The sequence below is a fragment of the Lonchura striata genome, chromosome 4, assembly GCF_050655825.1.
Source record: "Lonchura striata isolate lonStrDom1 chromosome 4, ASM5065582v1, whole genome shotgun sequence".
Taxonomy (NCBI): Eukaryota; Metazoa; Chordata; class Aves; order Passeriformes; family Estrildidae; genus Lonchura; species Lonchura striata.
In genome coordinates this window covers 26,422,326-26,448,598 of record NC_140706.1, presented here as the reverse complement: position 1 = coordinate 26,448,598, position 26,273 = coordinate 26,422,326, and the positions used below count along the sequence as shown (strand labels likewise).

General features: G+C 38.5%; 1 protein-coding gene across 2 annotated transcripts in view; it reads left to right on the top strand.

The window, feature by feature from the left end:
* The first annotated feature begins 484 nt into the window (after window positions 1–484).
* The window catches only part of USP46 (ubiquitin specific peptidase 46), a 34,469-nt gene continuing 8,680 nt past the window's right edge, over window positions 485–26,273 (top strand). Inside the window, exons 1-6 of one of the 2 annotated variants that reach the window (XM_085578624.1) lie at window positions 576–1,118; window positions 2,029–2,150; window positions 14,611–14,691; window positions 15,436–15,649; window positions 17,615–17,844; window positions 21,100–21,176. In XM_085578624.1, coding sequence (XP_085434750.1) covers window positions 2,070–2,150; window positions 14,611–14,691; window positions 15,436–15,649; window positions 17,615–17,844; window positions 21,100–21,176 — 683 coding nt within the window. In that variant the 5' untranslated portion in view covers window positions 576–1,118; window positions 2,029–2,069. Of the gene's footprint in view, window positions 1,119–2,028; window positions 2,151–14,610; window positions 14,692–15,435; window positions 15,650–17,614; window positions 17,845–21,099; window positions 21,177–26,273 lie in introns of both variants that reach the window. The other variant, XM_021528765.4, reaches the window with a different exon arrangement.

Sequence of the window (26,273 nt, the reverse complement as noted above, 5' to 3'; positions counted from 1 at the left end):
TGTGTAAATTTAATATACTTACACTGCTCTGCCTTGGAGAAAGGCACGGGCCTCAACTTGCTTGTGTTTGAAAAGAAACTGAGATTATTACATTTGCCGTGTTGTATAAATGGTACATGTCGTGAATTTGTGAGTGAGCACTTGCACACGTGGTGTGGACACAGTCACAAAACAGCATTTGTGAAGATAAATGTTATCTGCATGAATGGCAATGCAAAGCACCAACTGAGGGCAGTAAATTACATTCCAGCCTACTGTTCTGGATTTCGCAAGTACCTGGGCTCCTCTGTACCTCCTAACTAGGTGGGGTGAGCACGTCCCAAAGCACAGTGCCGCCGTTCTCCTGCCCGCACTCTGCCTTCCTGTCCTTCACCCTGCTGCCTGCCGGTATGGCTGCATACGCACTGAGGCCGGGTTTCTCAGCCCCATGGCTATTCCCGGCCCGGCGATTAAAGCACCCCGGCCCCTGCCGGACGGCCCGTGCGGAGGAGCGGCGGGCGCAGCTCCCCGCGCCCCGCAGCGCATTGGCTGCGGCGGCGGCCGCCCCGCCGAGCCCGCCGGGTGCCCCGTGCCGGGCGCTGCCTCTGACCTTCCCTTCCCTTCGCTTCCCTTCCCCTCCCCGGCGCTGTCAGAGCGGATCAGCGGGCGCGGCGCTGCGATGGAGCGGCGAGCGGCAACGGCGGCCGCCGGGAGAGGAGGAAGAGGAGGAGGAGGAGGAGGAAGGGAGAGATTAGCGCGGTGCCGGCTGGCGCAGAGGCGCGGCTGAGCGCTCCAGCGGGAGCCCGGGGCCCTGCGGACCGTGCGAGAGGCAAAGGCGGAAGAAGCGGAGATGCAGCCGCTCTCCCCGCGCTGCTGAAGCTCCCGGTCACTCGCCCGGAGGAGGGAGGCCGGGAAGGTCCGTCCTTCTCGCTGCTCTGCGGGCGCAAAGGGTGCCTGTGCAGTCCCCTCCTCTTGCTTTTATCCCAGCCCCGGAGCAGGAGCCGCCGCCGCCCCCTATCCCTTCCTGCGCTCTTCCCACCATGAGCGGGGCTGTTTTCACCTTATAAAGATGGCGGTGTGGGATCGCTGCAACCTTTAGACTCATGACTGTCAGAAACATCGCCTCCATCTGTAATATGGTGAGTGCTGGCGGGGGGCGGGCGGCGCGGCAGCCCCTGCGGGGGCCGGCTGGGGGGCTGCCCCGGGGGCGCAGCCCAACCGCGCGACTCCATCCCTTGCCCCGGGCAGGCTGCGCCGGGAAGTGCCTGGGATGGAGTTGGCCGAGGAGAGTGCGATGTCCCGAGGAGTTTTCCTGGAGCAGCCCGGGCGTGGGCCCGGGAGGCACGGAGATGCAGAATCAGTGCGAGGCCCCACGGAGCGGGTCTGACCCCGGCCGAGGCGCGCCCTTCCTCCGCCTGCCCTTCCTCTTGCCCTAATACTGCTAAAGGACCAAAGTTGGGTTCTGAATCCGCATTAAATCAATGACCCTGTTTAACCCTCTCAGGCAGGCACTCTGTGGTCTCCTAGGGCCGGGAGCTCCTCAGATTACATAGAAAAGGAGGATGTTTAGATGCTGAATAACACCTAGGTGCCTGTTCTAGGAAGTCTTGGCTTTAGAGCTAACAGGGTTTAACTTGCACTATATGCTGCTCGAAAAGAACTGGTGTTTGTAAAGTACTCTTGAATCACTTGGCTTTCTCAAAACCACTCAGGCAATTAGGAAGGAATAAGGAAACGTTTATATTTTTGTTTACTATGTTCACTTTGCTACTTTTCTCCCCATGGAACAGTTGAAACTATGTTTTCTGCATTGTGTTTGGGTTTAATTTAAATTTTAACAAACTAGGAGCACTTAATTTGATTTAGGTTTTTGAAACTTCTTGGCAGGAGGAAAAGCTCAAACTATGTCAAAGACTTTTTAATACAGTGAGACTGTAGCAAACTTGCCAAATAAATGGTTGCATGCTAAGCATCCCAATGCAAACAGAAGAGAATCATATTTTTGTTAATTTTCATTTTTTAGTCTGTATTTTTCACCCTTATTTCCAGGTTCTTCAAGAGCAGCTACACACAGTTGCCAGCTTGCCTCCATGTGGTGCCCCAGCATGCCTTGTGCTGCTGATGCCACACATACCATTGATCTGCCCTGGAGAATGGAGCCTGTCTCTAGGGTAAGGCAATGGGCACAACCCCAGAGGCCTGGCTCCTGCGGGGTCTGAGTGAGGGAGTGCAAATTGCAAGCCTGCTCCCCTTCCATGTGTCCACACTTCCACTTAAGTGGGATTGCTTTTTGGTTGCAAATGAGATGCCTGGGAAATCCTATGCATAGGTTTGATTTGAACCTCAGCCCTCCCTTTGAAATACATGGTTTGAAATGCAGGGAGGGTGTGTTGATTCTGGGCTTAAAAGAATTAATATAAAATCCAGATTTGAGGTATAATAACCTGGATGCTCACCTTTCTTCACCAACAGTAACAAGTTTTCTGAACTCTTCATTGTTCTTAATGATTTCCAGTCCAGTGAGCAACAAATACTGCAAAAAGAGGTTCAGGAAATGGTACAGGACTGCGGAGAAAACCTAGGTGCACTTACCTTCTCTCTGAGACAGGCTTCAGTTTTTACTCATTAATGGTGGATGTAATGCCTTGCAAACTGTATAAAAGAACACTGCATGAAGGGGAGCTGGAGACTCATAGGTGGATGTAATACCTTGGCATAAAGTGCTAGGAACTCTGACTTTTTCATGTGCTTCAGGCAGGTGCACTTGTACGCAGCACACTTCTCCCAAAGACTGAACAGATTCACAGCAGAACTGATGAGGTTGTTGCAGCGGTGTGCTGCAAATGTAGCATCTGAGAGATGGAGAGACCGAAGGGAAGAAGGAGAGCCCCAAGCAGAAAAGGCATACAAGGATTCATACTTTAAGGCAATTCTAGCTCATGGTACTGTAACAGAAGGTGCAGTCGATTTAATATTAATGATATTTTAAGGCTACATATTCCTTGAGGTCTGTGTACTTAGCTTTTAGAGATGCCATGTTGTGTTGGTCACATTTAGCTTCTTCTGGATAACCCTCAGGGACTGGAAGTTCTTTTAGGTATAAACAATGGAGTTTTAGACAGCTACAGGAATTTGGGGCTGTAAGAGAAATACAAATTCTTGCAAGTGTTGACAATATTGTATTATGGCTCCTCCAAAAATGTGTCCACTCTGATGAGGTGATGGACTTGAACCAATGATCTGTAGAAGGAGCTGTGACAACCTTCCAGAGGGCTAGAGGTATAAAAGTAAACCTTTGCTTTTTTAAAACCTAAATATTTGCAGCTCTAGTTTGATTTAGGACATCTGTAGAAATCTATCTAGAAAGATGCTGAGATGCTGATTCTCAGACCTTGCTCCTGCACTATAATATAGTGCTTGAAAACTGAGCTACTGACAAGTTGTGGACTAAGAAATAGCTGTGTAGTTCTTAGGTAATATATAATGTTACATAATAGTAGGTTTCTAAGTTTGTTAACCTGGCTAAACTCAGTAATTAAAAAAGGGGTTCTGGTCTTTATTTTTTCCCATTCCACTTTAGAGTGTTCACAGAGGGTTTTTCAGTTTTTGAAAAAAAAAAGCCCCCAGAATTCAAACAATTATGTCTGGTTGATTTTTAGGGGTGGCATGGAGAGTAGAGGAAGAGAGACAGAGGCAGCAATTGGTGCTGAAATACTTGTCCTTCCCTGAATGCAGCTTAGGTTGTGTTTTCAACGGTAGTCCTTTCTTGACAAAGTTTTTTGTGTGTGTTTGTCCAGTGTTTGGTCTCATGTCCTGAAGAGAAAAATATTACTGAAATTTAACTGAATTAATTGAAAAATCTGGCTAGCCAGCATTTTTGGATGTATGTTTGCTATTTAGTTGACTGCCAGATATTTGGTATCTTGGGTTGCAGTTTTGATCTCCTGAAGATCTAGAGCATGTTAGTCTTTTCAGGAAGGATCAAAACAAGTGTAATGAAGCAAGAAAGACAGGGACAGTATTTAATTCACTTTCAAAAGATACTTAGTACTGGATAAACTCTCACATGCTGAGACAGACACAGTAGGAGCTAGCCAGTAAGAAGTAAATATTGGTTTATTTGGGGGAAGTTTCCACTTGGCACATTTACTTGTAGTAAATATTTAAATGCACAACTTTCTAGAATTAAATAAAATTTCTCTATTGTCTTTTACCAGGTTTGTCCCTTTGTCCCCTAAGTTATAATAGTAGCAATCTAGTTCTTATTCACTGTTTTGCTTAATGAGAATTAAGTGCTAAAACTTGTTCTGAATTGGTGGAGGGGATGAAGGCAACTGTGCCTGAAGGAATCAGTAGGATTCTTATGTGAGCATTATGGCCATGTTCACTGAGAAGGGAGGTGTAGTCCGCAGGATGTTCAACTCACCTGCCCTTCAGCCCCTGTAAAAGCTCAATCACTTCACCTGCACACCAGTTTCACCACTGAGGGATGTATACAATATGCAGTTGTCATCTTTTATGTAGGACAGGTACAACAGATGTGAAGAAGCATAAGATAAATTGAAAAAACTCTATTTGAAGGAGTACCAACAGTCAGTACCTTCTAACACTGGTAGATTGCAGGCACCAATTAGGGATGTGATGTAGCCCCTATAATGCTGTAATTCTCTTTTGTTATTGTTTCTGTGGAATAACTCAATGACTCAAGTACCAAATCCTGGTTCAAATGTAGACAGGCATGCTGAAATCTTCTGCAGTATGTTTCTTTGTTCATGAGCTTTAGGTACAGCCTTGAGTTCTGAGTTAAGCTCATGCTGCAGCTGTGGCCTAGGGATATTACTGTTATGTGCAGTGAAGAACATCTAACCACTTCAGATGTATTGACATACATTTACACTGATCTGGCTAACAAACTCTGTGGATCATATTTCTCTCTTTTAGAATTCTGTTGAGAACAGTTATTAATTCCCTCCCTTTCATAATTTTGTAACAGTATTTAAAATATTCCAATTAGAACTTCATAGTGTTCTGACAATTAATGAACAGAATAATCTAAACACATTCAGATTTGTCTGATACAAGGTATCATCTGATGGTTACTCCTGGTAGTTGTAGTATAGATATCCTTTGGAATAAAAGTTGCAGTTCCTTGGATTAATTTTGGAGTTTTATGTTATTCTTTCTTCTCATAGTCTTATAGTTATGCATTTCAGAAAAATAGCTGGTTTTCTGCATGAAAACATTCACACAATTAATCAGGAATTATGTGAACACCTGTGAATTGCAGCTTTCATTTAAAAATAAACAAGCAAGCAAACAAAGAGTTTCTAACAATTCTGGAAACTGGTTGTAGAGAAAAAACATACAAGCCTAGGAGTCTCTACATTCAGGAAACAAATAAGAATAAATGTTGGATTTTTAAAATTTAATAGCATGATTTTAGAGACTAATTGCAGCATTTGTTTGAATATAGGTCATTGGCAGAATGAAGATTCAAACTACAAACATATTTGAAAAAGGCTTTATGCAAAAAAACCTCAACAATTTTAAGGCTGCAAAAATACTAAAATCCTGTTTCATACGGGAAAAATAATATTATTCAGTTATAGAATTGATCACTATGATTTTCAACTGGATTTATTCATTTGGACAACCTGCAGTATATAGTTCTTCATGTCTTATATATCTTCCCATAAATACAGATAAAGACAAAATAATATATGCCAGACATTAAAAAGAAATATCTGAATGCATATTTAGATTGATAAAAGAAAATAAATTTTTACGTCTGATAAGATTAGAGAGTTCAAGCAATACAGGTTTAGAAGCATAGTCTCAATCGTGCACAATTTCAATATAATATAGAAAATATAGAAACAAAAATATGATAAGAATGGAGAATATGAAGTCTAATCTTTGTAATAACTTTCTGAAGTAATGAGAAACTTGAGACTATGGCTGACAAATGGGTACTGGACTAACAAACAGAAAGTGTGCATTCCATCAGAAGATGAACAGAAGTTCACAAAAGGTATTTTTTATTGGATAGAGGAGTATATTCTGGATGAGAAACCTCCTAATGTATCATTCCTAAAGTAAACTTGGAGTAATGGCTGAAGCTTGTCTTGCATGAATACTTTTAGAAGGCTAAAGTGGTTATTATGTACTTACTAGCTGCTTAGAAAGTAAACACAAAAGGACAATTCATGAACAAAATGTGCAGTGTACAGTGTGTTTCTTTTAGATGCATGTAGTCTTTGGCTTCATATTGCTGAATTAAGAGTAAACCAGTGGTTATGCTAAACACCTCAGTAAAGGAACCTCTTAGTTATAGCTCAGCAAGGCTGAGTGAATCTGAATTGTGGAAGATATTACATTAAAAGCAGAGTCTGGACCCAGATTAACTGTGTGTGGTGGGCAAGTGCCACATAGGAGGTGACGTTCTGATGGATTTGAAGAGCCACAGTCTGTGGAGTCTAAATCCTGGCCAATCAGAGAAGCAGTCAGCCAGTTCCCTTCTGCTGACCTCTTTTAGCCTCAGAAACTGTCCTTCGTTGGCGGTTTTGTAGGTACGCTTGCATATATTTATTACCTACATTGTGTGCTTAACACCCCAGAATATCAGTGCTTCTGGGGAAGAAGCATCCCCACTGTCAGGACTCCACTGCAAGCATGTTCCTGTGTATGCTCAGCCATTGCAGAAAAGGCTGTTGTGCTGAGGGTTTCAAACCAGCCATTACTGGATATTGCATGTTTCAGTCATTTAATTTGATTTTTTGATTTCACAATTAATGGCATCATAACAGCTGTATGTAACATATCCTATGACAATAAAGTCTCCAACTGTCCACCGAATATGATAAACCTGTGTTATTTCTGATGTAGGTCAGCCAAAGTTGGAGATTGCCAATGATAGGAACGACATCGCATTTCCTAATGTCTTACTGGAATCTACATTACGGTAATTTGAGCTTGGTACTTCTAATCCTGTCCATTGCTGAGACCAAGAACAGATTAGTTCCTTTCTGTAACAAACTGTAGACTTTCAAATACAGTCATGCACTTTCCTGCATTATGCAGCCTTTTCTGTCTTATGCAACACAACCCCATTCAACCCTTTTTTATAGGTTACTTTTCTCTAGAGTTGAGTCTTCCATTTTGACTGGCTTCTTTTGGATTCTTTCCAGTTACTTTATCTTCCTTGAAACTAGGCATCCAAACCTGGATGTAAGATGTCTTACCACTGACAAGTTAAACAGGAAAGTTACTTTAAGATCTTAGTAGACCACCTGCAAGATTTTGTTATGTTGTCAACATTTGTTGTTATGGTTTTGGGGATTTTTAAAATAATACTGCAATACCTGTGGCTTATTCATCTTAGGTGACACAGAGACTTCCCTTTTCTTTCTTGCATTTCTAAAACTTTACTACCTTAGTCAGCTGTTTGGACATGATGATTCTTCTCTTCATGTGCAGAATCTTACACTTGTCTCAGGTCCTTAGAGGATTTCTCTAAAAGAAAAATACTATAAAATTTTTTTTTTAAAATTCTTAACCTGTCCTGCAACATAGCAGCAGCCCTCATTACTCACTTTGTATGGAGATGTAATGAATGTATTCCTACTTCTGTCTCCAGGTTATCAGAGTATTCCAGCTGGTGCAGCTGTGGCGAAGTTTAGAAGGTGCCTTGCTTTTAAAATGCTCTGAGGCAGCACATATGCAGTCTATGTGGTCTAGACAAAAATGTTACTGAAGACGTTAATAGTTTGTAAGCAAATCTTAGTTCCATTTTGACACATCAGACCATCTTGAGGCTATGCATTCTGAAGAAGGAAACTGGCCAAACCAATGGTTTTGCTGCTTCTTCCAGCAAAAGCCTGGGTGCCATTAATCCAAGAACAATGAAGCTGGAGATACAAAAAGACTCACAAGAGAATATTGAGTTGCAGTTTGGTAAAAGCTATCTAATCTTAGAAAGTTTAAAGGTCAATATTTTAAAAAATTACTTGTGGATGTAGACACTGGATTTGCAACACTTCAGTAGAACCTCACCTGCAGTACTTTGTTGCTTTGAGAAAACCAAGTTTATTAGCTATGTAAGACTGAGTACCTTAAAAACTTTGTCCATGGTTTTAAGTGGTTCAGGATTTCAGGTCTTGCAATTTTTATCCGCTTCTTGGAAACCACACAGTATATAGGGGTGATGTTTTTTGTGGTATATGTGATACTTAGATCTGTAAATAGAGATAGTTTAGTGTACCCAGCAAGAAAAAAGGTTAGACCTCTCCTTTCAAGCTCTTATAATTTTCCTTAATGAACAGAAGGCTCTTTTACATTTTGATAAATCATCTTTCCTAAAAAAAAATTAATACACAGTCATTTTTCAGTCAGTCAAGGTTCTTTTGCTGTTTACTATGATCCCCTCTGTGTTTTCATAGAATCATTTCTTTCCTCTTTCTTCTTGTGGTAAAAAAGACCCAAAACAGCTTTGCTGGAAGAACAAAAAGTATTTCCTCACAGAATGAAGAGAGAGCTAATGTGGTTAAATTTAACCATCTTGGGGGACTTCCACTTTAAAAAATTACAGAAATTCTCCACATTTGGCATCTAATATCTATGAGCTTTTAAGAAGGCTGGTTCAGCTATTTCATACTAACTAAACCTCTCTGAAAGCTGTGATTGTTCCTGAGGATAGCCAAAGTCCAGCACTGGGGACAGGTGATGCATCTTTGAAAGCAGCTGCATGTGTGCTGCATGCTATGCTATTACTAATTCTCCTTTGACTCTTAATTTTTTGTGTTGCTTCTGGGAGCTAATTTCGGGATTTTTACAGTTGCCTCTTCTTTTGAGTTATCTCTCACTGCCATTTGTTGGCCAGGAGGCTTTCCCCATCTTTCTTTATTTTCTTTTTTCCTTTCCTATCATGTGCTGTGCCTTCCAAAATCCTTAAATTCAGACTGCCTAGCCCTGAAGCCATTTCTATTTTTACTCTAATTTCTCTTCTACCAGCCAGAACATCATCATTAGTTTGTCTTAAGTCTTCAGTTTTTCCCTTCAGGAAACTATCTTGTTTCTCTCACTTTCCCTGAATACTAAGAAAAAAGAAATCTAGTCTATAAATGTATATGATCTGAAACCCTTTGTCATGGATCAGCCATCTTCCTTCATTAATCTCTTTCTCTTTGTGTAGTTAAGTTTCTGTTTTAGTTATTCAATTTTTATGTGTTTTTCCATTATATTTTTTAGATTTTCTTGTGAACAAAATATTTCTTCTTATTTCTTTTTTTTTTGTCTTTGTACAGACATATTTTTCCATACAAAGAAAAATTTAATTAATTTTTTATTTTTCATACCATGTCTCTATTTAGTGCTACCCACTTGGGGTGGGTATCACTAAATAACATAAGGTGGCTTATGAAGAGTCCTAATTTTTTCACTGTATCCATTTACTTTAAATTAAACACATATATATTTCTAGAAAGTTAGTACCGTTTTTATAGCTGTCACAGTATGAAGTTTAGTCTTCTTTTTCTGTCTCCTGTTGACACTATATTTCATATTAGCTCTTGTCCATTTCTCATCCTCCATAAAGTAATTGTATTTAGATTACTTTGCTACATGTGATTTATTGAACCAATTGGATTACTTCTTTTTATCCTGAAGTTTTTTTATATATATGCTAAAGTGTAAAGGAACTTCAGGGTTTTTTTTTACCTAATCTGTTTCATGTGATCAAAAGCACAAATGAATCTCTTAGCAACATTATCAGAAATTTCAGCTGAAAAGAAAACCATCAGTCTTACTCTTTGGAAAGTCCAGGACAAAATAACAAGAGGAAAAAATATAGGTCATATGGGCCAAATGTTTTTGAAGCCATGCTGTGGCAAAAATCTTGGCCTGAATTGACCTGTGCTTGGCTATGTCTCCAGCTGTATGTCTTTTTACAAGGGCTGAATACTGATTGTTGAATTAAGTGGTAAAACTGAGAAATCAAGGTTCCAACACCACAGAATACATAGTAGGAGTTTCCACATTGACCTAGTTCTCACTCTCATTAGGTCTGGATACGTTTCCTTCACTAGTGTATTCTTTCAAGAAGGAGCCAGTCTCCCTTACTGTCTCTATACTTTGATATGATTCTATTTAATATTCCAAAATCTCACTTCATTGACTTATGCAGCCTCTCCTCATTTCAGGCTCTACAGTAGCTACACTGCTGCTCCTGCTTATTTTTATGGAACTACAGTAGATTCAGCTGTTGTAGGATATTTCTCCTAGCTGAAGCTTTCATGAAACAATAGAGAGTGGTTGCATTAAAATGTCTGAACAGGTTTTCAGTGTAGAAGTAATTAAAATTACTTGCTGAGAGTGAGAACAAACACAAACACACTGAAAAAATAGTCATGGTTGACGCTTGCTGTAGATTAACCTCAACAAACTAACTAATATGTTTTCCATTTGATATGGTTGATTTAAACTGAATTCTGAACCACCTTTAACACATCCCTAATAATATATTTTTTCCAGTTTAAACCTGGATTGGGTGTACAGTTTCTGGTATACTTTCTTGGAAAAATTTCCTTCTTCTGTCCTTATGTCAACTACTTATTGAAGAGACTTCATATGCAAAACAAGTAATTTATATGCAATGTGACATGGTTTGAGTTTTACTAAGTAGCCTGTCTACATTTTTTTCTCCATGTAAGGAATATATTCTTCTTTAAAGCACCAGGTGTCTCTGCTTCTTACCTATGTTCCTAAACTTTTTTTCCAAGGATTTAACAGTATCTTTTTGGAAACCTCAGAATAAATAAAAATCAGACTAAAATTCCCTTTGATACAAGAAGGCCCTACTCCTAGTGAAGTCTGAGTAGGTTATGTCAGTTTACTCAAAGATTTAATTTAGCCTCACTGTTTTGTTGGGTCGCTGTCACACTATACTTTATTTTATATTTACAACAGCCAAGGCCTGGATGTTACTAAACATGTGGTTTTTTCAACAGCACTTTGGAAATTTCCATGCAATATTGGGTTTTTATATGAAGACTGGTTAACATAGATCATCAATTTATTTGGTTTTCAGTGATAATTTTGTTTGATAAATCCTGATTCTTGATCTTTCTCACAATATTTACAAGAAAATTTAAATACAAGAAAGGGTTTTTCCAACCATCTGGCATCCTCTGATGTAAGAAACCCTGGCCCTGGAGAAAAGGCAAATATAACTAGGAGCAACTAGTTAGCAGAGCACTTGCATTGTAATTGTCTAACAGAATGCACTAAACCTGTAGTTTTATGAAAGTGTAGGAGGTTACTTTCTAGAGATAATATTTTCCATGAACTGTAGAGGAAGAATTTATTTCAATGTGGACAATACTTCCTACAAAACTGGAAAAAACAACCATTACATTTTTTGTTTAGGGAACTTGATTGTAATGTTCAAAATGAATTCAAAGAAAACTTTCACTTTGATCTGAATGCTGTACTATGAGTATTAATATGAAGATGTTTTTCCTCAAGCTGCATTAATCTTCTGTATTCATGTTTCTCTTGTATCAGACAAAGGTTTAAGAGTAACAGTGGCTGTTTGCTTCACTGCTAATATCAGATAGACAAATATTTATCAGTTTCTTCCCTCTTGGAATACTTTGCTGAATATGTGCATCTTTGGCAAGGCTGACTTTCCAAGCAATGCAACTAACCTTCATATGAGACTTACATAATTATCACACTGTCATCTCTGTTGAATGGTAGCCAATAATTGCTTTGTATTAATCAATCTTTTTTTCCAAGTTTCTTGCCAAGGCTTAGCAGAATCTGGTTGTGGGAATCTCAGCCTTGTTTTGGGGTCACATGTGGTGGTGAAATTTCTCTTTTAACTTGTGTTTTTAAAGAAAAACTCCGCAGGCTTAGCTGTTTGGTCTCAAGGCAGTTTATTGCTAGTTATTTAACAGATTATGTTTTTGGACTGCAGCTATTTGATCAGTGGCTTGGGTAGAGGCACACACACACCCTGACATCCTCTCTATCTGCTGTCTTCTTCGTCTCTTTCTCCGCCCAGGGTTGCTGCTATTTTTTATAAGATATATTACGTATAACATGTTTATAATTATTCTCCAATACCTATTACTTACGTTGCCAAGTGTTTTTTTACTCTAAACCAATCTATGAGTGCCAACATCACCAAGAACATGGAGGTAAGGAAGAAGAAGGAAGAAGGATGGGATCAGCCCACTTTCCTCCATCTTAGAACTTCTGACCCTCATGTACAAAGTGAAAACCCCCCTGTACATGTGCTAAAACCCCCTTGTACAATACTAAAAAAATTTTTCCTCTACTTCGTAACTACTTATACTATACTATCTAACCTTTTGTGATTGCTTGTTCCACCTCCAAAGTTGGTAATTCATTCCATGGCTCAAACTCAAAATCACAGCTGTTTTTCAGCTGTCTGCCAGGGTCTAGAATGCTTCTGACCAAGGCCTGGAACCTCTAAAAATGTCTGAGAGACATTTTGAGTTCCCACACTGGTGACACCATATATCCCTTATGAAGTTTCTCATAAAGGCTCGTGCTTGTAAAGTACTTCAGATTCAAAGGATTTTCTGGGAAATAGCATGGTCTGAGCAATGAACTCCGTGTTATGTGAGAGAAAGAGAGAGAATGGAAAAATATCTGAGAAGGGGATGTGAAATATGAAGTCTTCGGAGCTTTTCTTGAACCTGCCAACTTAAAGGAGATGTCTTACTTTCAAGGCTTGCAAATTCTCAAAGAGCACCTGTACTGAGTTTCACACTGCTAATTCTGTTGGCTAAATCTTCTTTTAATGAATTGGCATGAAATAATAATCTAATTTGGCAAGCAGTGGTGATGGTAGGTGCAGTGGGTGAAACAGAAATCAGTCCTTGGGGAGAAGATGGGGAAGGGACGTGAGAATTTTAAATCTGATTACCAGTTTGAAAATTTTAGCTGATGAAGTTAAGCAAATGCCTACCTTGACTTCACCAAGGCTTTTGACACTGTCTCATACAATGTCCTCATAAGTAAATTCAAGAAGTGTGGTCTAGATGGGTGGACAGCAAGGTGGATTGAGAACTGGTTGATCCCAGAGTCACTATCAGTGACACAGGTTCTGGTTGGAGGCCTGACACTTGAGGTGTCCCCCATGATTCAATATTGGGAATTGTTTAACTTATTCATTAATGACTTAGATGAACAGGCAGAGACATCCTCAGCAAGTTTGGTGATGACACAGAGCAGGGAAGAGCAGCCAATACCCCAGAGTGCTGTGCAGCCCTTCAGAAGGGCCTCGACAGAGGAAATCCGGTGAAGGCAAGTGCAGGGTCCTGCACCTGGGGAGGAGCAACCCCATGTACCAGCACAGGCTGGGGATTGCTGGAAAGCAGCTGTACAGGGAAGGACCTGGGGGTTCTGGTGGACAACAAACTGTCCACAAGCCAGCAGTGTGCCCATGTGGATGAGAAGGCCAATGGTGTCCTGGGGTGCATTAGGAAGAACATTGGGAGCAAGCTGAGCGAGGTGATCCTGCCCCTCTGCTCAGCCCTGGTGAGGCTGCATCAGGAGTGCTGTGTCCAGTTCTGGGCTCCTCAGGGCAGGAGAGACTTGGAGCTCCGGGAGCAGGTCCAGTGGAGGGCAACAAAGATGAGTAAGGGATTGGAGCATCTCTCTTGTGAGGAAAGGCTGAGGGAGCTGGGCCTGTTCAGCCTGGAGAAGAGATGTCTGAGAGGGGAACTCATCAACATCTATAAGTATCTGAAGTGAGGGTGTCAGAGGATGGAGCCAATGTATGTGTATAGGAATTATGATGTTTGCTTTGGCAGCAGCTACCTTACTTGCTTAATAATTTAAGCTTGTTCAAAAATGGGCATTTTAATATAGCCAAAGGACAGGTAATATATCAAACTAGTGGTTGTGCTTTCACACCAGCAGTCACCTAAACAACATTGGTGTTGAAGATATAGCTGAAGATAACTTGCCACACTAGGGCAGTGACTAAGAGATCTAACAGGGCTTGGATTTATCTGCTCTTTAATGTTAGATAGGACAAAATGACACACATATTGCATTTGCTTTTAGCATCTGTGATGTTACTAGAACTGTGTGCCAATCTGAAGCCCAAGTATTGTTACAGGCTGATGTTTAATTCAGAGGGATTCAGAGGAGTTTCAGTAATGCTTAGAAAACCTGCCTTCCATCTAGGAACTGATTTTGAGGGCTGTACTTAAGATCAACTACTGTCTTTATGAGACGAGAGTAATGGGATCCAGATGACCATGTACACAGTAAAAATAAGGGGGAGGTGGGTGTGGGAAGAACCACTATTGTGACCTGTTCATTTCTAGTCATCTATTACTAGAGGGTCCATGCCAGGCCAGCTCAACTATCCAGATCTGCAAATATTTTTAGTGGCTCATGAGACTGTTGTGCTTGCCTAACAGTAAGGCAAAGTTAGCTTGACTAATCATAGCTAAAAGGAATTAATTATTTTCTGTCTTGATACTGTCCATAATTTTACTTTAGAATCTTAATATTCTAAATAATTTCTGTTTTTGTTGTTGGTTGGTTTAGTTTCTGACATTTTTTCCTTTTTTTTTTTTTTTTTTTTTGTAGGGCACCAATGCCTCTGCTCTGGAAAAAGACATTGGCCCAGAGCAGTTTCCAATCAATGAACACTACTTTGGATTGGTCAATGTAAGTACCATTTTGATGTTACTTGAAATTTTCTTTATTCCTTGGATTTGTTTTGTTTTTCACCCCTGCTTTTACCAATCTTATTCTATTGCAGGATTGTATTTTATTTTTAAGTGCTGCTCATATTGCAATTTTAGGCAAAGTGGGTTGCAAAACTCTATCAGATGTTTGAAGATGGCTTTATACACCCCCAGAGAGAACAGTTCTATGAATATTTCCAGGGATTAGAACATACACTTAAATAAAATTAAAAGTCTATTTTAGGTGTGAAATAGGACGGAGGAAGTGATGAAAGTATGTACAAGTTTAGGTACAGCATTCTGCATTAGTGACTCTTAGGAGGAGCTTTTTTATTTGACCAAGGAGAAAATGAGCGAAAAGAATCTTTAATCACTTGTTTGTTCCCTTGGAAATGATAGAGATATAGTAATTGTTTCCATTAAAAACATTAGTCATTCTCCTACTGAGCAATAAGATAGAGCCCAGATATGGAAATAAACTTAATGAAATCCACTGCAATAAATATTTTTCTTACAAGTGGAAACCTTTACTTTGCATCCTAGTTAATTTAGAACACCATAGTGTTTTTCATGAAGTGTCATGGTGGGTGTGGAAATCTATTTCTACTGCAACTACATGGCAAAATAGCTGGTTTGTGACAGTGACAGGAGTCAGAATTTGGATGAACAGCTAGTTTTGTTGTGATGCACAAGGATTAAGCTTGTTTTTAATTTTGCATGGCAGTTTGGGAACACCTGCTACTGTAACTCCGTGCTGCAGGCATTGTATTTTTGCCGGCCATTTCGGGAAAATGTATTATCATACAAGGCCCAACAGAAAAAGAAGGAAAACCTCTTGACTTGCCTGGCAGATCTTTTCCACAGTATTGCTACTCAGAAGAAAAAAGTTGGAGTTATTCCACCAAAGAAGTTTATATCAAGGTTACGAAAAGAGAATGGTAAGTGTAAAACCAAAGTTCTCTAAGGTATCCATGCATTGATCAAAAAAGTATAAATGCATAATAAGCAATATGATCATAGAAACACAGGTTAGATTTGTAAATTGCTTTAGTACTTTGTGAGGTGTATTATTATTTTAGTATCTGTGTATATGATATTATGTTTGAAATAATCATACCAGATTTCATAGGCTTCCAGAAGTGTGTGGATTAATGATGTTTTCACAACATGGTGGGGCAGACCTTACTGTAGGGTGAGCTAGGGCTGGGAATAGCATGACACGGGTGTAATTTAAATTTTTTTTTTTTTGAGTATGGCAGAGAGACACATTGAGGGCAGCTGGCAGTATAGAAACTGTGTGACCTAGGAAGGCTGCAGGCACCACCAGCTCCAGAACACCCTGGAGGATAAGGAGCCGGGTACGCATAAGGTGGTCCATTGATTACACATCAGCTGCTGCTCTGGTTCTTGGAAGTGGTGGACACAGTCTTACTTGGTGAAGCATCAGACCCCTTTTGACCATTAAGCTGGCCACAGCATAGACCTAATCTTGTAGTAGTTCTGTCTAAGGGATATGAGCCTGTCACAGCTCCATTTTGGCCTGGATTCATATCGGTGTGGATGGTATGATTAGAAACAGAGAGGCTTTGAATGAAGAGAAAAAGTATGAGTCAAACACCTGGAAGAAATTGCTTCCTGGTGACAGCATATAAATGAGCAGACTGTTCATTTCAGAGCAGACTTTTGAAATAATGAAAAAATTAACTCTGAGTCATCTAGTGATAAATGCCCCCACACTGTTTGGGATCACTTGTAAAGACTGGATCTTGTTTTCAGCTTTTTTAAATTAGTGCCAGAGTCAGTGTGTATTACCCTGCTTATATGTCCAGGCTAGACACTACAAAGCCAACGGTTCTGTGCAATATTCTCTAAGGAAATCCATGTGAAGTTTCTCAGGAGCAGGGGTATAAAAATACACATTTCTGGGAACATGCATACTTTTTTTTTTGACATGGTGGGCGAGTTAAGTCTTTACTGGAGAAGTCTGTACTATGTCACCACTGGGATATTTTCCCCTCTTACTGCAAGCAATTAGTATTGAACAGGAATTTATTCTCTACCTCCTATCAACAGGTTATTTCCAGGTGCTACCTGGGACACAGGGCCTTGGTATGTGTAGAAGTTTGTTTGGAAGAGATATATCTTACTAATGAAAACCCACACATCTTTCTCTTAGATTTTAGTGATGAATATAAAGTCACATGGCATAAAATATGACTTTGGCCAGTTTGGGTCAGCTGCCTCACCTATGTCCCCTTCCCAACCTCTTTCACACCCAGTCTACCAGCCTTTGGGCAGAATGAGGGTTGGAGAGATAGCCTTGATGCTGTATGAGTGATGCTCAGCATCAGCTGAAACACTGGTACATCACCACCACCATTTTAGGCACACCTACAAAGCACAACACAGTAGCCTGTTGGGCTACTGTGAGGAAAGGTAACTCCATCCCAGACACAGTACACAAGTATGTGGCAGCATCCAATGGCCTCAATTTTCCCAGCCATGTGACTTACTGTCAAAACTCTGTGATGTTCCTGAGTGTCTGAGGGTCTTGGAATATGGGGATAGAAGTCAGTGCTGACTAAAGTTAGGCAGTAAGTGTCTAGTGTAAGGAAATAATTTAGGATGAGTCACTCTCTTGCTTTCTTCGCTGACTGTAATGGGAGCCTACACAAGCAACTCCAATGAGTGTAACTTTCTAGACAGCTGAAGTTAGGTGAGATGAAGCTCTCCCCCAGAGTAACTTCACTGAGGCCAGGGTGACTGGCTGCAAAACTGTTCTTTGGAATGACTCCAAATACTTTGCTGAGCAAGGGCCAGTACAAGTATTTGGGAAAAAAATAATTTTCAGTCTTGGAGGAAAGGATATTCAGCTGTACAAATCTTGACTCTCTTCTTCACAGATCTCTTTGACAACTACATGCAGCAGGATGCACATGAGTTTTTAAATTATCTGCTCAACACCATTGCAGACATTTTGCAGGAGGAGAAGAAACAGGAAAAGCAAAATGGGAAACTGAAAAATGGCAACATGAATGAAGCCGAAGAGAACAATAAACAGGAACTGACCTGGGTGCATGAGATTTTTCAGGGAACACTGACTAACGAAACTAGATGTTTGAACTGTGAAACCGTAAGCATTGGGATAGATTTTTTTTTTGGTTGTTTCCCATTAATAGATAGATACATTTTGTATATATAAATATATGAATCTTTTCAGACATCTGAGAATTGTGGATATTCCTGTAGAATTTACTTCTTGAAGTGAGTATATTCTTTTCTAAAAATTTATTTTTCTAAGCATTACTTGGCTAATCTCTGCCAAGTTTTGCTGTCCTAATACATATGTCTACAGTTAAAATCCTTGCTGGTAAATCAATACTTTTCCTTATCACTGGAACTTTGAGAGAAGGTATTCACATGATATTCATATAATAAGTGAAATGTTATGATTATTTATGTTAATTCCATTTTAAGAGTCTGACAGATATACCAAGGGTTCATTATTAACAAACTGTTTTCTTTTATCCCCCTAATAATTTCTAGAGGATTATGTCAGTTTGAAATGTCTTATATTTGAGCTATATGTAAAAATTATTTTTTTTTAATTGTTCCTGTGAGGTTGCATAAAGGAGTAGCAGAGACAGGAAGAAAAATCTTTGGGGAGACCAGTGACACTGACCTTCCACAAAGGTTGGAATTAACATCACCTAACCTTTGCTCGGTGAAGCAAAGTTGATAGGCATCATGGATGAACTAGTTATCTCAACTCCTGTAGATGATGGAGATTGTGAAAGAGCTTTTGCAGGAAACTCTCCATCTGTCCCTAGGCTGTTTCATGAAACAAAGTTTTTAGCAGTATCTGGTGTTTTGTTCCATACAGCTTGTCCTGGCTTCCTGGTGTTAAAATTGTTGGTGCAGCAATGCTGAGAACTGGGCCAGCAAACTGATCTGGCCTAAGAATTATGTACTTTTACTAAGATCAGTGCTGCTACTATGGGCTTCCTCAAAGAAAACTCAACTTTAGATTAGCTGCATTAAGATGGGTGAAGGTGCCCAGAGAAGGTATCTTCAGACAGCAAGCTGAGGTTCAGACAGCTGAAGCTTGGTCCTACCAGATGTGTAAAAGAACAGAGTCTGATATTTCTAATAATAAAAGAATAGCTCTATATTCCAAGAAAATACATGTGGCTCTTCCAGGAACTTGGTCAGAGGAGGATGGCGAGAAGAGCTACAATGATAGTCAACATAAGATGTTTGAGCAAGTTTGGAACAAGCTTGTAAAAGTGAACACATGAGAGAGATGCTGAAAATTAATTATTTAATCTATTTCAGTTATAAAACCTTGGGTAATAGCAAGTTAAAATTAGTGAAAAGTTAAAATTATTTTTTAACTGACAAGCTTCTTTAAATAGTTGTGGCCTAGTTCTAAATCAGTATCTAATGTTTACTCAGAGAAACTGTGGTGAAGTGAGATGTGTCCTTGGGTAACAGCATAACTGCACAATTCCATATTTGTAATTCAAAGTGATGAGACTATATGGAAAATGTAGCTTGTCTGTAGCTTCCTCTGAGTACAGAAATACTGTATACTGTGCAGGATATTTTTCCAGTGTGTTTTCCTTGGATTAATGTAACTTGAAATCTTAGGAAAATAGTAAAACAGATTAAAAGTTATTATTTTGCTAAAATATTCATAAGTAGTACATGAAGAATCATTCCAATTTTAGCAGTTCTTAGTCTCACTTACAAAGAATGTAGTTTGCATCTGGTTTTCCAGCTACCTTTAGTTTTAATCTGTATTTTTCTAGCTCTAAGTAGCTCATCTTCCCTTCCAGGAAATATCTGATATGCAGAAATAAATAGTAGAATTCCTAGCTTCTTTAAGGCATTCAGATGAAGCATTATGCCTGCCAAGGACTTTTTCAAGTGCTTAAGTTCTCATGATACTCAGTGTGTCTGACAGAAGTCTAGTTCCAGCTGTAGAGACACAATGTCCTCTGAAGCTTTGTTGCTTTATCTTTCAAATTTTAGCTGTATATTTATACTGCAGTCAATTGCTGCTGGTTTAGTGGTTTCCTGTCCTCTGTGAGTCAAGTCATGTCTTGGGGAGGATTTTTGTTTGAAAGACTGTTCTTCATTTCAGTTGGGTGTTCATTATTCCTCTGTACATCTTTGATAATATCAAAATTAATCCAGCCAAAGGTGTTTCTCTGCATTCTGGTCTGATATGGGCTGCATTCACGAAGCTTATAGTATCCCTGGCATAACACAAACATGAGCTCAAGGTGGTACATAACTATTACATCCACAGCATTGCAAAAATGAGGGACTTCTGCCAGAACAATGGGTCCTCACAGAAGTTCTTGATTTGGGCTTCACTATTTTCCCCATCTGATTTAGTTACTCTAAGGAAATGCAAGAACATGGGGTGTTCATGCAACATTTAATAAAAATATTGTAATGAATATGACTGAATTCATATGCAGTAAGTAATTCTGCAATCTTCTGACTCAGTTGAAGTATTGCAAGAATTAGACATTTGGATGATTTTTTTGTTAATATTACTTCATCTTTGAGATTAAACACTCTTGGTGAAAAATAATTTTCAATACAAAAATCAGGATCTGTCATTCTGAAAATATTCGGACTTAAATTTTTTAGATAAAAACTCTTCAGTATAATTTTCTCATCTTGTTCTGTCTAAAAAAAGATTGGTAACACCAAAATTATTTTGCAAAATATTATCACTGAACCATTTTTACCTTTAATATTTTAAAAATTTAATCAAAAATATTGACCAGGAACAATATCCAATGGGGAAATGTAGCTGTGTCAACCAGAAGTATAAACTCACACTTTTCAGTACTCACTAGAGAGAAAGGATAACATGGTATAGTATGACTTTTGTGACAGAAATTTATTTGGAAATGATCTTCATTGCATCCTTAATAGTGGAAATAATTATGTAAGAATAAAAAGTGAATGTATATTGTAATGTGTTATACAAAGGGTAAACAAATTTCTGATAATAAAAGAAAGTAGACTGTGTTATATAACAAGGAAACATACATAATCTCAGATAATATAGGGGAGGATGGTTCACCTTTACTGAACAGTAGGCTGTCATTAATGGTCCATGGTTGGTGGGATTGTATAAGTGGAATAGACAGAAGTTAAATTATATGAAAGCTGGATTGGTAGAATTATTAATAAATATCACACTGAATATTACTCACACTGAACTAAAACTATTAAAGCATTTAAATGAATTATTTTTATGTAAGAGCAACTTCTCCAGAAACAAATATCCTTAGCATTTGCTGAAGATAGAAACACCATTTAGATGTATGGTATCTCTGTTTTACATGTATGTTTTTTGCAACAGGTTAGTAGCAAAGATGAAGATTTTCTTGATCTTTCTGTTGATGTGGAACAGAACACATCGATTACACACTGTCTAAGGTAAATGAATGCATCTTTTTGGCTGTTAATTTTAACTGCTAGATTTTTCAGGTCTAGTAGGTATAAAAAAGTAGAAAAACATTTAGATTTGAGCTTACCCTAAGCAGGAGAAAAAGACTTTAAACTAGATGTTTCCTCTAGTGACAAAATATACATTAATGTACTTTGCTTTACTTGCTTTCTCTTTCAATGTATGTATTTGAAAGAGGAAAATAAATCAACTTCCAGGGAAAATAATTAATTGTGTTTTTGTCTGGAAGAATTGCTGCAGAATAATAATTGTCTTCAAAGAGATTTTAATGTGCTTATCTTTAAGCTTCTACACAAGTGACTTGTTGATTAGGATTTATATGCATATTAAAAGTTAAGTGCATGTTTTGCAGAATGAGTGCTAGAGTCCATAGAGGGCAAAGTATTTCAAAAGTCTATTTTATCTCAAAAATTTCTTATTCTGTCTCATCCTAAAATTATGTGAAGTCTTTTATTCTAAATTTCTGTTCTGCTCCCAGTATATTCTTAACTTAGAAACATTCAGTCTTACATGGGTGATTATGTCCAGTGTTTTTACACTAATACAATAAACCACTACCTATATTTAAGACAATATATTGCTGTTCTAAGGTAGTGATTATCAAGTGGTCAAACTCTTCAAATGTCAAAGTTGCTATCTATGTTGAAATTGTATTATTCAGTTATTCTGGAATGCCTAGGAGGGGCTTCCTGGTGTGTCATCCCAAGGTGAGAGTTACAGAAAGAGAGAGAATGTGAGGTACTATGTCCTGAATCAGAAAGCAGTGACGTCTCTGTGAATATGACAACTGTACTAAGTAGCTTCTGTTATAATTTAAAGTTCCTTCCTTCTCAGTGTTCAGTCTCCCACAGGATACTGTGGCAGTCCTTAGCCCTCAAGTAGTTCCAGACTGCATTAATTAACCTCCCTGTAATAGGTGAGCAAACCAAAGAGAGGCTTTGGAAGGCAGTGCATTCTCTTTTTCCCCTGTAGTCTCTTTCCTCTTCATAATAATCAGCAGTTGAATCTTTATTGGTATTACAGGCTTTTGTTTGCACACTTTTGAGTACTCGTAGCCACTACCCTGAACTTGCCAGTATTACTATTCCCTATGGTGTTCAAAGTCAGTTTGAAATCCCACTGAGCTCAAGAGTGCTGCAGTGCCTTTGTAGGCCCTTTCTAATCTGAGTTGTTATTTGGTTCTGTGGTACTGGAGACTGAGCTCTGACATTTTCTTACAGCTGAGTCTGGTAAACATGTTAAAAACTGCTGCTGTATAGATGTTACCATCTGTTCTTCAGAGCTTTTTCTGGTTTTTATTTACATTCTTGATCTTGCATCTTCTTGGAAATGTTTTCTTAGGAATGGCCATTTTATCTAAAGGCAGAGTAAGTACTTCAGTAAAAATACCAATGGCATTTCTTCTACTGAACAGACGTGGCTGAAGCTTAAGGTGTGGAAGAACTGCATCTGCACAACTGCAACCAACAAGTGAATGGTGGAGTTGAAAGTGACTCCAAAGAGGTTATCCCCTACCTTCATGCCAGAGAGGATGCTTATCCAGCATCTTCCAGAAGATCTTTTTGGCAGTATTATCTTGATTGTCTATATCAGTCGTTCCTGTTTTTTAGTACTAATAAGTTTTCCCTGCTGTGTAATATGAATCTTTGTTGTTTCAGTTCAAGCCTATTTCTACTTGCCCTGTGTACTCTAGACATAAACCAGAGGTTGCCCCCATTCCCCTTTGCAGTAGCCTTTTACATACAAGAAGAATGTAATCACTCTTTAAAAATTTAAACAGCCTAAGGTCATTCAACTTCTTCTCAGGCTGTCTTCTCTGGATCTCTACACATGTTCATTACTCTTCAGCCTTCTCTCCTATTGGACCTCTTTCTTGAACTCTGTTTTTCTTGAAGTCCCGCTGTCTAGAACAGGACATAATATTCCAAGAGAGATCTATGCAATCCTGAGGAGAATGTATGCCTTAAGTTTCTTTATGCATTCCAGTGTAGTGCCTTTACTCCAAAATGCATGACATGCATTTTGAAGTTTACCCATTGCTCCTTTTGGAAACAAAGGAAAGCAAAATCCTGATTTTAATTTTTTTGGGGTGGGAGGCACAGGCCGCTTTTTGCAGATTGAACAGGAGGAGAGTTATCACCTCTCATCTATTCTATTGTGTTTTATGTTAGCAACATTTCTACCTCTGTTTAGAAAACATATATTCAGTTAGGATATTCCTCTCATTGCTGTCTGGTATTATGCATTATTACACAAAATGTAAGTGCTTTTGTGGTTTCTTTGAATAGGAACATCCAAGTTATTACTCTTTTTGGAATCTTTGCTGTTTCCTTTTTTTTAACAACTGCTTTGATGTGTCCTGATAGTTTTAAGGGCTGCTACATTTAAAAGGTAAAATACAGAAAAGCTGTGCAAGATAACATTTAAGGATAATGAATCTCTTTACCACTGCAGATGAATGTTCTTTTATTTTTGTAGTTTTTCAAAATGTAAATAGTCCTTGTGTGCTCAAGATTTCCAAAGAAAAGAAAGAATACAAGCCTCTGACATAGTCTAAACCCACAGGATAGACAGCTGGGCCTGAAGCAATAAAAGTGTTATAAAAAATATAGTATATATCCGTTGTTTTTATTTCCACTTGGAGTTGCAATATTTATCAGTCAGTTTGATCCTGACTTGTGTAATAATTTATATTACACTAATAATTGTCTCATCCCTTAAAACACAAAATGAATACTATTTATGCATATAAGCAATAAAAAGCACTGTAGCAGAGAGGCTGCAGAAGCACTTAGTACATCTTGAGCAGGTATATTCAAATATTTATTTTTCTTGCTAAAATAACATATAAGCAGAATGCAGATTGTACTGTTAATGTGACAGGAAAAAGTCAGACATATCTTGAAACTAGTTTTGCAGGCCTAGAGAAGTGTTCTGCAAGGCTGTGGCTCTTGCACATTCAGACTTTGTGAACTCCAGTCAGTGATCTGTTGTTTTTAACCATTCAACATCTGTTAGAAGTGCCATGCTGAAAATTCTTGATTGCTGAAAGAGTTATTGAAGTTGAAATTATTTCAATGCCTCACCATTTTTCAGTGAAACATTTTTTTCTAATACTACCAAGAATAGATACCATAATGCTACTAATAAATAAACACTACTAATAATAGTAAATCATACTAATAATAGATATTAAAAGTGTCAGAATCACTAGTATATTTTAAAAGGAATTCAGAAATTCTTTGAGTTTAATTAACTTTCATAGGAGACTTGAAATAGAACAAAGCAATATCTATCAAATTTCTACCATCTGCATGTTTCTTCATGTTAGAAAAACATTTTTCCATGCTTCACTTTGAGATGGGAAGAAAACTAATAAATTCCCCAAATCTGTTTGCTTTTTTAAAATTCAGACTGTAGGCTTTGAAAATAAATATCAGACTCTTTCTCTAACAGCCAACACAAAACTTTCACAAGCACATTCTACTGAGTCTTATATTCTCTGCACATATAACTCACCTTAATATTTCCTAAAGTTTCAGCTCTTTACTTACAATTCCCTGAAAGGTTACTATGCTTTTCAGAAGAATTGGCTGAATTAAATTAATTTTATGTTTAAATTCAAATGTGAAATCACATATTGAGATCAGCATTTACCACTGAAGCAAATCCTTCCCAGTAATAACATTTTCATTTCTTTTAAATAAAAAATAATATTTATGATCAAAGTTTAGCTGTAACTAATCTTTCAAAAATATGTACTTTTTCCTAAATTTCAGCACTTTCTCCTCAGTGTTAAGCCCTTAACAAAGAGAATAAATCAGTAAAAGTATTCTCAGTTGTTAAAAATATTATGAAGTCATATGAAGTGTTTATTTGTCATGCTCTGTCAACCTTAAACTTTCATGAAGTTATGTAATGAATTTCTAATATCTATGCCCTAGCAAACTATGTAGTCTTCATCTCTCCCACCTACCCCTAGAGTGATGATATCAGGAAGAAATAATCATCCAGAATCCTCCCTTTGCCTAGTAAGACAATTCTGGTGCTGCCTACTGTGAGAGCAGGCTGAAGTTGCAGACAGTGTGGAGTCAGGCTCCGTGAAAGTGAACTGCAGTGGTAGAAGGGAATTTATTTGGGTCTGAACGGGTCTGAATTTGCCTGGAGTTCAGCAGTCTGTCAAGTACAAGGTAGGGGCACTCAATAAGACAGTTCTGGAGTTCTGATATAGCTATTTAAGGCCTGAAGTCATAGGAAAACCCATGTGTTTAAAATGGAAGATTGGTGCTTCTATCTGCATTCACAAAACACCTGTGCAGCTGCAATGTAACACAAGAGGTGAAAAAAATAATTACTGGGTTTTCTTTTACAGTTAAGTGGTTTCAGGTACCTAAAATTCTGCTCCAAAGTGTATCAATTCTGTGACTTCCAGCAAATCTTTTCTGTGAGCTGAGAGATGCTATCAAAGCATCACTGCCTTTATCACTTTAAAAACTCTGCCTTTATCACTTTAAAAGCCACTGCCCTTATCTCTCTGAGTGTATTTACTTGATCATTATTTACAAAATTTTCTAGAAAATGAAAAAGTATAACCTGAAAACTTCTGGATGACTGTTTAAAAGATTAGAGGACGCAGGAAACTAAGTTCAATTTATTTCTTCTTTATAAGAGGATTCAAACCTTTCTTATGGAAGAGCACCATAAAATATGAGATATTTGGGGATGGCAAAAGTGCACTTAAAGCTGTTTTATTCTTCAAATAATTTAAAAAGAAACAGAATGGATTGAGTGATTATACCCAAGTCTGGGCAGCCCTTTTATGTAAGAGACCCATTTGGTCCCATTTGGAGACACCTGACCTTTCATTTGTATCATGTAGAGGGCCTCTGCTCCTAATATAGCTTATCATAGCAGCCAGACATCCTTAGTCCATTTGCAAACCACAGTACAGTCATTTCAGATTTTTTAGAAAACTGGAATGGGTGAAGATTTTGTCCTGTGTGTCATTTGGGTTCCAGTTCGTCCACCCAAGTGGGGCAAATGTATTCATATCCTTAAAGAAATGA